Source organism: Lissotriton helveticus, chromosome 9 (genome assembly GCF_964261635.1).
Source record: "Lissotriton helveticus chromosome 9, aLisHel1.1, whole genome shotgun sequence".
Taxonomy (NCBI): Eukaryota; Metazoa; Chordata; class Amphibia; order Caudata; family Salamandridae; genus Lissotriton; species Lissotriton helveticus.
In genome coordinates, this window is record NC_136070.1 from 1,072,725,252 (window position 1) to 1,072,738,121 (window position 12,870).

At 41.0% G+C, this 12,870-nt stretch overlaps 1 protein-coding gene across 1 annotated transcript in view; it reads right to left on the reverse strand.

Moving 5' to 3' along the window:
• The window catches only part of NUP210 (nucleoporin 210), a 524,741-nt gene that overhangs the window by 139,112 nt on the left and 372,759 nt on the right, over window positions 1-12,870 (reverse strand). The window contains exons 28-29 of the mRNA XM_078661451.1: window positions 3,487-3,645; window positions 779-870 (exon numbers count right to left, since the gene is read on the reverse strand). Coding sequence (XP_078517577.1) covers window positions 779-870; window positions 3,487-3,645 — 251 coding nt within the window. The remainder of the gene's footprint in view (window positions 1-778; window positions 871-3,486; window positions 3,646-12,870) is intronic.

The window sequence follows — 12,870 nt, forward strand, 5'->3', positions numbered from 1 at the left end:
ATTAATAGTATCATTCTGTAAATGGCAGTATTTTTGCCTAAACAAAATTTGTACTCATTCAATTCTGCCAAATCACCAGTCCCCCTTGTATCCATATCAATACTCCTCTCTCCTGGCCCTATTAAGCATCTCTTGGTACGATTTCCATACTGCACCGAACCTCTCTTGTGATCCACCTTTCCAGCCCTACACTTCAGAAAATACTGTCTATACCCACCACAAGATAAACTCAATCTCGACTGCCAGCTCTTCGTTATAGTTTTGGCCCCATTTGAACTGAGCAGAGTGCTGAGAGTCGTCCTGCCTTTGTAATACCTCCTGAATAGCATACCATAATCGAAAGGATAAGCTTATCTTGTACAGGGAGATCTTATTGCGTGCCCAAACTGCCTTCGAGCAAAAATGTTTCTGAAGACACTCGGATCGTGTTTGAAGATGTCAGGACTATGATTAAAGGGCCAGCAAGCGGAAGATCGGAACTGTAAAATTTTAGAATAATTAGATTAACAAAAAATACCATTACATATTTCAACATTTTAACAAGCTGGGCAGCCAAAATACAAGCATGAATGCATCTGAGAAAGCTGCATTAATCAGCTTAGTAATATTCTCTTTGTTTCACACTTGAGGCAGCTATCTGAACAAACCAATAGTCAAGAGACGGAGAGGAACACACAATGCCGGAGGGGTAGATGTGACGCGTTCTGCAGCCGTCCAACACTGCATCACAAAGCATTTGAGGTCATTCTGCATGCCATTTAAAGTAAAAGCGCAGTACCTGTTTGTTTGAAGTTTTATGAACGAGTTGGGTGCCATTAATATCTGTTCTCCCTCCACCTCTGGACTAAGGAGCGACAGTTTTTCAAAGACCTGAAAAATATGCGCATATGACATTTACTTTCTGTTCATGCATTCGGCACAGGCGTTACACATCGAGAAATATATTGCAATATGCTGAATGACAGGAGTTACGCCTGTGAAAGTCAATTACACATCTCGGTGGTTTAGTGAGCCTGCTGCAGAGACCTACATATGACAATACAATGAGAATTACGTTTACCATCGCATTCAATAGAAGTTATTTCTCTTTTATATGGCAAGTTAAGGGAGCCAGAGGCACTGCATCACTTGAGAAATGAAATTAACAATCGCATTTCATTCAAAAAAATGAGACCGGAGCAGGAAACCTGTTACAAACTGAGCATTTTCTAAGTACTCCCAAAGTTAATGTAAACCTTTTTTTTTTAAACGCGAGTGATATCAATATGGGAGAAAGGTCTCAAACAAACAACAAGCCATAACGAGTGTGACTTCAAGGTGGAAGAGAGGGCTCTCTGAAAAGAGGTGGCAATAGATGGATGGGTAGCAGTTAGCCTTTTTTCTGCTGCAATCTTGAGCTGCTTACTGAACACAAACACTGGTGACAGCAACTATAACCTGAGGGGAGAAAGTTCCTGGCTAGAGGCTAGGACAGAGAGTTCTTTAATTTTAAGCGTGTTTGTGTCCTAATGTGTGTTTGCTTCTCATTTTTCTTGATCTTTTGTCTATTTTCAGTGAGGTTGGAGGAGTGGAACCGTGTGTTGTGCAACTTTGTGTGAGGAAGGCTATTTTGAATTATAATTTGTGTACGAAAGGTATCAAATAAAGACCTTTAAGAACGGATGAGACATTGTCGATCCTGTTTAAACTCAGACCTCGATTTCGAGGGCATTGTTAAACTCCCACACCCACAAGAACCCGTGTGCACCGATGTCAGAATTATAATTTTTTGTTCAAATACAACAGCTGAATTTTGCCCCAACAATATATTTTGCCCCCACAATATATTTTGCCACCTTAAACCTGCCAACATCTACCGTTTAAGAAAAGGCTTTGTAAATACCGGATACGTGGATTATCGTGCATGATGCACAAAAGCGGCCGGATTTCCCTATTTTAACAGGGAACTCGAAATGGGCAATATTTTTAACGTTTGCGTTGTCCTAGCTCTCAACATTTTGAACATTTGCAGCACCGAGCCTGGCCCGGTGGACGTGTATTCAAAACCTTTTTGAAGAGACCGACACCTATGTGTATTGCTTGTTCATTTACACTTAGGCGGGTAGCAGACTTGCATTGGTTTTTAATTGGTTTGAGCTGCCCACTGGTAATATAATAGTCACTGTGTAGTAAAAAAATCATATTCACGGATATCACCCATCAGTCGCCCTCAGCTGGGGTAGTAAATTGAACAGGAAGCTTTTTCGGATTTTTAGCAATTAATTCCCCAAAACACGGTCATTCCTTTCAGTGTTCTTAACACAGGTACATACCCCTGCCACAGATGGTCTGACAGCTGTGTTTCCATGGATCTCATGAGTTGGATAGTGTAAGATATGTGTGATTTTTTTCAAAGGGTTTGAGCAGAGATCCACACCATACAATATCAGGATATATTTTTCATAGGGAAGTTTTCACGGGGTATCATTGCCATGTTCGGACAACACCCAGGAAAACTTACTGACTGAACATTTCTGAAAACTCCTGTGAGTTGCAGAAGTCCCAACATTGCTTTATAACACTGAATGCCTTTCAAATGGCAGTTTCGAAAAAACTCCTATTTTTTACACTCTTCTGTGACAAAAAAAGTCCAGAATCTCCAGCAAATTCATACCACCAACCATTCACACTTCTGATAAAATTACTTTAATAATTTGCGGAGAATAGGGTTACAAACAGAACGAGCAGTTCCAAACATCATAAACGCTTCACTACCCAGATGCAGAGCTATTCTGGTGGTGCCATTTGCCATGCCACTGCACTTGAATCAACTAGGTTTCACTTTGATGTGTTATTCTTCTGTAACTCAGAGAGACATCTCTATACTCTTGAAAATAAAAATGTATTTTTTTAGATGGCATCTACCACCACAGACTCAAAGTGTCACATTGTTTGCAATATTTCCAAAAGACATAGCAGTCAAGCTGACCACTTGTGGAGAGGAGCTCAGGACTGACTGGGTTTTTTAGCTTCGTTACATTCCTGGGATAACTAGTCTTCGAGTCCTCTGTATTTTTAACACATGGCTGGAGATCCAGTGGAGCAAGGTTTTCTCCTACAGTCACTACAAACCTAGGGCGAGCCGCATGCTCGCCTCTACTATATTCTCAGGCAGTCTCAGAATATTCAGCTCACACTTTAAACATTTAAATTGAAAGCCGTTAAAGTGACATGTATTCTTTTACAAACTCACGTACAGTATTTCACTCACAATGGGCTTTGGCAAAGTTTCTAAATAAAGATACGTTCAAGAACCTTACTAACTATAAAGGGGAGCTCTCAGAAGCGCCAGCGTTACACTTTAATCATATATATTCCAAGCTGGAAACAACGCAATATATTCCATTACAAAACCATGCTCCACATTTGATTCCCAAAGGGCTTTGGAAAATAGTATTTTTTCCAATAAACATATGTTTTAAAAAAAAAAGTAAATCCGTTAATTACCTGAATCTGAATTTCATCTGACAGCTCTCTAGCAAAATTGTAAAGTTGTCTAGCTGTAGGATCCAGGGCTCTTACAACAACCTTCAACCCAGTTTTTCCTTTCGCTCTACTATAAATGTTCATGGCAAAGTTGTATATCGCTGGGAGGTGGATGGAGGCCTATAAACAAGGCGAAGACAAGAAGCATAGAGACACAGGAATTATAATCAAAACATCCAAAGTATAGGTTGCATTCAACAAACTTGCACAAACCTCGCTCAAGATGTACATTCTAAATTGTTGCGAGTTGCTTTCCCTGGTACCCTCAGTTCAAGTAACCCAGCAGAACCCTTCACTTTCACATGTAACGTCCATCATCACTAACTGGAAAGGACACCTAGTCCCTGTTATGGTGCCAATACCAACATAAAAGCACAAGTGCACGTGTCGTTCACCAGAACCACACTCAAGCCATGCTCTTTTTGTGCCACTCAGATATCCTGTTTCGATCCGTTTCCTATCGATCTAGCCAGAAGTGAATTTACATACAGATGGAATGGTGACTGACTAATTTGTACTTAACTTGTACTTACTCCTCGGTTTCCAGTCCCATCTTTCTCCAGCTTGTGGGAAGATTCCCACTGATTGTAAACATTTCACTGTTCAGTAAATCAAACTCAAACATCTCGGAGGATGGCATCCAACACAATATTTACAGAACACGTGTTCGGAGCCCAGGTAATTGGCTTCCAACGAACTTCTGGAGGATTGGGAGACTGATCTTCAATAAATACACAAAAACGTACATAATCCTAGCAGCATAAGCCGGAATCACTAGGGGAGGCTGGCGTCATTAGATGCACACAAAATAGCATTCAGAAACGTAGTGCAGTGACAAATGGGGGACTAGTAAGCTTCTATGGGGTGAGGTCAGCAGGATGTGAGGGATATAGAATGTATGAATGTGTATATCCGGTATAAAAAGGGCCATCATAAGTGCAAGACTGTGTAGGACTATTTCTACTACTGACAAAAGACTCGGGTGCATGTCACATGAAAAATCTCTTTATTAATCTAGTAATCCAATAAAACCTTTAGAAAAAATGTGAATGAGCGTGAACAGCGAATTTGCCTTTAAACATCCATTTAGCTATAATGTCTCAAGCTTGCTACAGTAATGATCAGACATACTATCAGCCACCAAAAAGTCTTGCATCTAGTCATAAATGTAATTTGAAATCTGCAAGTTCAAAAAGCTTCTGAACTAACATCAAAAGAAAAACGCTCACACCCAAACTACATAGTAATAATCCCTTCCCGCAACCTGTTTTATTAGTAACCAGCGACCCCATTATGACGTGTTCCTGTGTTTTATAATTTTCTCAGGGGTGGAGAGAGGGTGAGAATGAGTGAGTGAAGGCCAGCTGAAACAGAGCGCTCACGTGACCTTGCAAGCGAATGAAGACCATGGAAGGGACTGCTGACTGTGTTGTTTTCTCCCTGCAAATGCTCTCCTGCTAATTAATAAACATGCTGTGACTCGAAAAACAAGATAAGAAAAACAAGTTACTTATCTTTGGTAACGCCTTATTTGGTAGAGACAATATCTAGCTGCAGATTCCTTACCTTTGAATTTCCCATGAGTTTTCTTTGAGCAGTACCCTTGCATGCTGGTACCTGGATTTAGTCAGCTCTGCGTGGCGTTGTTACCCACCTGTGATGTATTCCTATAGGTTCTGAATCGATCCCCCTATTCCTGACCCTATTCTGGTTAGTAAACTAACAAGTTAACTAGTAATCAGCCCATGAGGCAGAAAATCCCCATGATGCAGATACCGTTATCTGACGCAGTCACACTACGGCACAGGAACGTGTTATCTGATTAGGTCATAACGCTTGCGATCTAATTAGACAAGCGATATTCCTCCAGTCCCTGATAAGGCATACGGAGTTCTCATAACAAATCAAACCTATGACAACCTGGGCAAAACCCTGCGGCCATTGTTTTGATTTCACCGAGAACTTCAGTAAAAGAATGTGCTAACGAGCAAGTCGTATGACATCCTTATTGACGTATCTATGTCCATCCTTACGTCAATCTCGGCACCTTAAAGGTATAAATATTACCGATCTTGCCCTATGCAAACACACGCGTGGTGACGAGACGGAGCAGCCATACTTGCCGAAGCCAAGAGCAGAGCAGACCCCGCTGGCAGCAGCCCCGCCTTCCTGACGCGCTGACTTCTCCTGCCGAGAAATCCAGCCCCGGCGTTTCTGGGTAGCCCTCGCAGGCAGCCTGGAATATCGAGACCAGAGAGAGAGATACCATTCCTCATTCATCCTAACTTCCAGGTACAGAACTGAATAACCCCTCACAGAGAATTCTTAAGTTATTCACTTGGCAAAAACAAACTTAACTTAAACTGTAACTTTCTATTCCCGCCCTCTTATTAGACTTAGGTCAGGTACACGGGGTAGGCGTATCTAGAAACACCAGTTGAGTACGTTTAGTCAAATGTATATGTGTATGTAATATATTTTATTCATTTTAAAACATCTTATGGCTTAGAAACCATATCAATGTTTTTACAGTATTATTTTATACTATTGCTTTTAATGTATGCACTTTACTTAACTATAAGTATTGCAATAATATCGATCCATTTCTCTTGTACGAGAAAAGAGACTGATCAATAAATAACACCTTTTTATTGAACACGCCCGTCTCTTCCTTTTCTCTACATTCTGATGAGACTAAGAATGCACGTACTGACTGAGTAAAATAAATTGCCTTTTGTTCACACGACTCTCGAGATATACTCTTGATTAGGGGAGAGCAAAGTTGTCATGTTCTATGGTTGTCAGAAACTAAATCCCTTCTTGTCTAATCAGGGGAGTTAATTCTTTCCTGAACATTCGAGAAAGTTTCTAGTGAACTCTGAGCTAAGCTGGCAAACCCAAAACTTTAAGTCTAGTATGGACAGTAGTAGACCTAGTTAACGTCTGGTCTAGGCCTTTACTGCTGTAGGTATTATTCCAATGCGCAGAGCCTATTGGGATGATAGGAACTACACTACATGGCGCCCAACGCGTTTGGAAAGGGCGATAAAACTAACGTAAGACATTTAGAGTAACTCAGTCGTGCTTTCTCACTCAGACCCCTTTTCCCACAATACTCCAAAGACGTCTGGAGTGGGTGAAAGGTTATATCCGCCAGACCGCGCAGGAGGGAACTCCTATGTATGGTTCTTGGTATAGTCAACGTTGAAGGATAAACAGTTCCAAAATATTGTGCATCTAACCTTTGTTTCCATAAGAAACCTGATCTGCAAACAAAAGAAATAACCATCCTGTCAGTAACATGTCAGACAATGAGGATGAAAGAGAGGCAGTTAGATTAGCAACTGAACTCGCAGCAGCTGATGCTACCATGCAGGCAGCAGACCAGGATATAATACTCATCCCGGTCATCAAAAGGAGATCTATAACTCTAAAACTTATAGAAAATGGACTGACACCTAGAGGTGGCACAGTCATATTCGTAATTGAGGCACACGAATATCGGCAGACAGAGGTATACTATTCATGGATACATTTTCCAGCAGCAAATGCTGTAACAAAGTACTTCCACTATTACAAAATAGAGGAACCTCCTAATGAGTACACTCCTTTCGAGGAGGTGGAAGTACCACTCAAATTTCAAGAGCATTTGCTCTTATTTGATGGCGCCCTAAAACACAATAATCACATCACCAGGCTCGGTCCTTTAGGTAGACCAGGAGCAACGTGGCCGGTCCTAGCCGGATACACACCACATCCAGACATCAATGAGATGCCAGCAGCAGAGCTGTTAACACAGCTAAAACAATTAATAAAAATACATAGACAATTAGTCCAGTATGTGATGCGGACTTCAACAATTCAGCCAGCGATTAAACTCCCACAGCTGACCCCTCACCAGGGGAACACAAATAAAATTACACCACAGAACATCCAGTCCTGCCTAGGTAAAGTACCGGCTAAACGGGAACAAATACCATTCTGGTTGGCACAGAAAATCACCCAAATAGAGGCGGTGTTTCCTGACACCACCCCATTAGAAAAACACAGGATTCTGACTATCTGTCTTCCAATGGGAATCGCACCACACATTGAGGACTGTGACACTTGGGGTACAGTCTTTGCTTCCATCTACACAAAAACGCACGGTGTTCCATCCATTTCGGTAATACCAGATGTGCTAAAACAAATTCAAGATGAATATGGTCCTGAACCCGCTTTAACTCTTGGTATGAAATTACTGAAAGACTTCAAGCAGGTCTCGGCTATATTATTAGCCAACATAAAAGGTGAAGCAGCAAACGTGGCGATCCGCCAGAGGTTAAAAGAGACAGATACAGCAGACCAACCAGCGGAAATTGCCAGAATCATAGAAAAATCCTATGAGGAACTAGGTAGAGATAGTTTAGGTGGAATACCAGTAAAACCGCAACTGATTGAAAGTCCAGAAAAAATATTTTTTAATAATAAATCTACATCACCAAAAAAGAACTGGGATGGAAACAAACAATCCAATCCTAAAGAAAAGAAATTCCAGTCCAGAGGAAGGTCTCCTAGGCGAAGAGAAAAATCTCCGAACCAAAGACACAGGTCACCCCAGAGTGACCCCTCTGGGAATAGATATAACCTTAGAAATAGGGATAATATAAAGAAGCCTGATAGATATCAAGACATTGATACCCGTCCCTCTCAATCTTTTCAGACTTCCTCGCAGAAATCGGAAAGAAGAGGACGATCAGAACAAAGAGAAGAGCACGCCAAGTCCAAAGACAAGGAACCTGCTCAACTAAAAAAGAAATTACAATTTCCAAAAAAGAAGGTAGCCAGTATCAAGGTAGTTAACAATGCCGAGAATACTGAGGACACAACTGAAAAACGGAGAGTGGGCTCAGACAATGCTAGACAGTGCAGCAGAAGTGAGCATAGCTCGCAAAGTCCTTATGAATCATCTGGAGACAGTGGACACGAATGAATATCTTCAAGTGGAAACTGCGGACACCAGAGTTAGCAAACCTCACAAAATATACGAAATAACATTGCGTATAGAGGGGGATAAGACTAGGAAAATAAGGGGACTATTTTGGGATAATCTCTCCAAGGGCTATGACATCCTTCTAGCTGAAAAAGACTGGCCACCAGAGTTTGTCAGGGAGTGCCCTCATGGCGAAGAAATAATTATGCCTGCCTTCTCAAATCAAATTCCAATTCATAAAAAATACACACTTGCTAGAAAGTGGGCAGTGGCTCTAGCTCCTGCTTTATATAAAAATCACGTGGGATGGGATGAGGATTCTCCTCCTCACAAAATCCAGTTAAAATCACAACCTACTGCACAAAGGCAGTACCCAATTAAGCAAGAAGCTAAAAAACAGGTAAATGAAATACTAGATCAGCTAGAATACCAGGGGGTGATTGAAACTTGCACCTCACAAATGAACAACCCTTTGTTTCCGGTCTCCAAACCAGACAATTCATATCGTCTAGTTTTGGATTACCGACATCTTAACTCATGTTGCAAAACTTTTGCAGTGCAAAACTCGCATAGTGCTGCACTAATGAATAACATAGTGCGCAAAAAATACAAAACAACATTAGACATCTCTAATGGATTCTTTTGTCAAAACATAGCACCAGAGAGCAGATATTTAACTGCGTTCTCAATAAATGGCACTCAAAAACAATTCTGTCGGTTAGCCCAGGGGTACAAGAACAGCCCGGGGGTATTCTCAGCGAGAGTAACCGAATTACTACAACTATATGATGATGAAGCATTATCTTATGTCGATGACATTTACTTAACAGATGATGACTTGGAGACTCACTTGAAGAGAGTGAACACCATAATACTTGGGTTCGCAGCAGAGGGTTACAAATTCAACTTTAAAAAATCCAGAATTGCCCATCTGACAGTCCTATTCTTAGGATATGAGTTATCAAGTGAAGGCAAAAGCCTGGCTGACAATTTCCTAGACAAATGTGCCGTACTCCAAGCACCTAGAACACTAAAAAACTTACAGTCGATTCTAGGCTTCCTAAACTTCGGAAGAACATACATTGCAAATTACGCAGAAAGGGTCAAACCCCTTTATGATCTGATAAAACCAGATTTTCAAAGATCCAATTGGACTCAAATACACACAGAAATTTTGAGATCCCTACAAACAGACATGCTAATTAAAACAAAATTAGAAACACGTGATAACACACGCAATCTTGTGATTCGAGTCATCCCAGGGAGATGCGGATTCACATACCTGACCTCTAATGAAGGAGAAAAGGTACCAATTGCATTCAAATCACACTTGTACACAAAAGCTGAACAGAAATTCAGCAACAAAGAAAAAATTGTTCATGCAGTTCAAACCGCAATAGCTAGAGAAAAAGATCAAGCACACGGTAGACATATCACAGTCAGAACAGCTGAATCAGCCTTTGAGGCATTAACAACACCGTGTAATTTACCAACAACAACATTGAATCCGGAATGGATACAATGGGTGAATTCAATCACAACGGACAAAGTATACTACTACTTTGATCCAGAACTAGAAGAAATGGAAAATCTAGAATATGAAAAAACATACCCTCTGCCAATCGACATTCTGCCTTTACGACATTACGCCTGTGTAATCTATACAGACGGACATGCTCAACCCTCCGTTTGGGGAGAACAAGCATACAACCCCACATGTGAGATTACAAAAGAAGTGTGGCGCGGAGGTAAACTAAAACCTCTATTAACAAAGACACACTCAGTAGAAACTAATTCAGAACAACAAACTGAAATATTAGCTTTGAAAATGGCGCTAGATAATGCGGATCGCGAATTCCCGACACTTATAGTGTCAGATTCATATTACTGCGTCAAATCATATAACAAGGATTTGCAGACATGGATTCAAAACGGTTACAAAGATAACACAGATGCACCAATAAAGCAGAAACTGCTCTGGGAACAAATAGCTCTTTTACAAAAAGAACTACCAAAGACTCACGTGACTCACTCACTGAGTCATCAGCGTGATGGCGTTCACGTTGCAGGGAATTCATTGGCTGAAACGGCCGCAGCGGCAGCCACTAAATCGGCTCCCGTAGTTCGAAAAAAGCGTACATTAAAATACATTGACGGTGAAACAGTGCTGGCGGTGAAAACGTCATCAAAAGGCGACTGCTCAGCGTTACCGATCAACTATCCACTCAATTATACATACATAATCGATGCAAACTCCGTCCCTTTTGCTCGAATCCCTGGAGTGGGGGATAGAGTGATTCCAAACATGGACAGGAGAAACTTGTTAATCGCAGACGCACATATGGGCGAGGGTCTCAGACACCTCAAACTAAAAAATTCTCTGGAAGAATTACAATCAAGGTACTGGTGGCCAAGCATGAGCCTGCGTCACACCATGTTTGTAAAAAACTGCCCAAACTGCAACAGAGATCGCAGTAGGGAGAGAAACAGTTTAATACCTCGTCGTTCTACTCCAGAAAAAATCAGGAGTAAAAAGGAAGGGTTGCGATTAACATATACAGGCTAGTTCCACTTATAATGTAGATCACCAGCACTCGGCTGACGTCCGGACTGTTATACAAAGATTTGCGAGTCTAAATGGCATATACGCTAAGAGCATGCTACGTTTGACCATTGTCTCCACTCTAGCCCTCAAGCCTGAGGGGAAACATGACCAAATGAGCATAGCCCAGCGGGAATCTTCTCACTTCCTTCCTGAGGGTACGGGATGGTGTAAAGAAAAAACCAAGGCATAAAGCAATCTATAGCGGAAAGGATATTAGGTTCGGGAGCTGGGTGGGTCAAACATCTAATAAGTGTCCAACGTAGTCTCAATAACTTGCCAAGAAATTCTCTGAAGGGATTCAGTGCGTACGAATTATTATTTGGAACTAGGATGATGATCTCTGACATTGATAGTCAGACTTCAGTGGTGAAAGAAAAAAGCTTTGATATCAAAGACCGTTTGGCTATTTTGCAGGACTTAAACAAAACAAGAAAAGACCTGAGCAACATAAAGTTGAAACAACAGCCAACAACCACTGAAGAACCACCACCTGTCCCAGCAAGACCTGTCTGGATTCCAAAAGTCGGGGATCTAGTCAGGGAGAAGATCGCGGTAAAGAAGGAATTTGGGCCTTCTTACAGAAAAGCAGTTCCTGTCTTGTCTGTCAACGGGACAAGATCAGTTGTACTACCGCCACTTGCTGGTAAAAAGGAGAACCGAGTTGTATCCATCGACCTGGTAAAACCACAATCATGTGGCCGATAACAAACAGTAGGCCAAGTGGACTCCCAATAAGTAGCAGAACACCAAGGTTTGCTACCAGTACAGAGGTCCTAACAAAGAGGCTCATCACATTCGAAACGCCTACAGAAGAACAACATGGACTATGCAACAATGCAATAGAACTAAGACCTCTGAAATCCCAAATAAAAACATTTAGCAGAGACACACCAATCTATAATGAAGTACCAAACGAAAATGCAAGAAACAGAAATCCTGAAGCAATTGGAACAATTGACAGAACTGCATCCGGCTACTTCATAAACTTCGATGATTCCTCTGAAGGGTTCAGTGAATCAAAGACACAGCCATCATCAAAAACCTTTAAAGTTAAAGCTAAGGAACTTTTGAAACAACTGAAAGAAACATATCTGATTTCTCCATGGATTGAATTTTGGGTGGGTTTTGGTGCATTTATCCTCATACTTTGGCTCATCATGATACTAACATTGGGACGCTTCATTGAGGGAAAATATGCTAAAATGGACACAGCAAGTCAGAAAATCAACTTGATCCTCAAACCACACACATCTTCACACGTCGAGAAAAGAGAACTTTCTTCAGCCAACTTCACAGCCAATCCGATACCTGGTGGGGTAGCTTGGGACAACACTGACTATGAAATTTATGGTCCGGTCGAGATCCTGAAATATCCACACCAAATTAAGATCTCCTTGAGTGACTTTGTAAAACCAAACTCATTTGCTGATGATTGGGACTTCGAAAGCATTAATAATATGATGTCTGACTTAGTAATGTCTGCTAAATTTACCAAACATGATTATTTGCAGGGTTCTACAAATTATGATAGTATGTACTGTTATACACTATGGTAACCATTTTTTACATAGATCTGCACAACCTAGAAATGTTTTAAATTATAATCAATGGGAACATTGTGCAACACCTCCAAAAGGGAGCTCAAGAACCGTTTACGACAAATATTCATATTTTTCAGGTTTTAACACAAGTAATGCTGAAACATTTTATTTTAAATTGTCAAACAAAACAGGGACCAAGACCATGATAACCAACACAAAATTGTTAT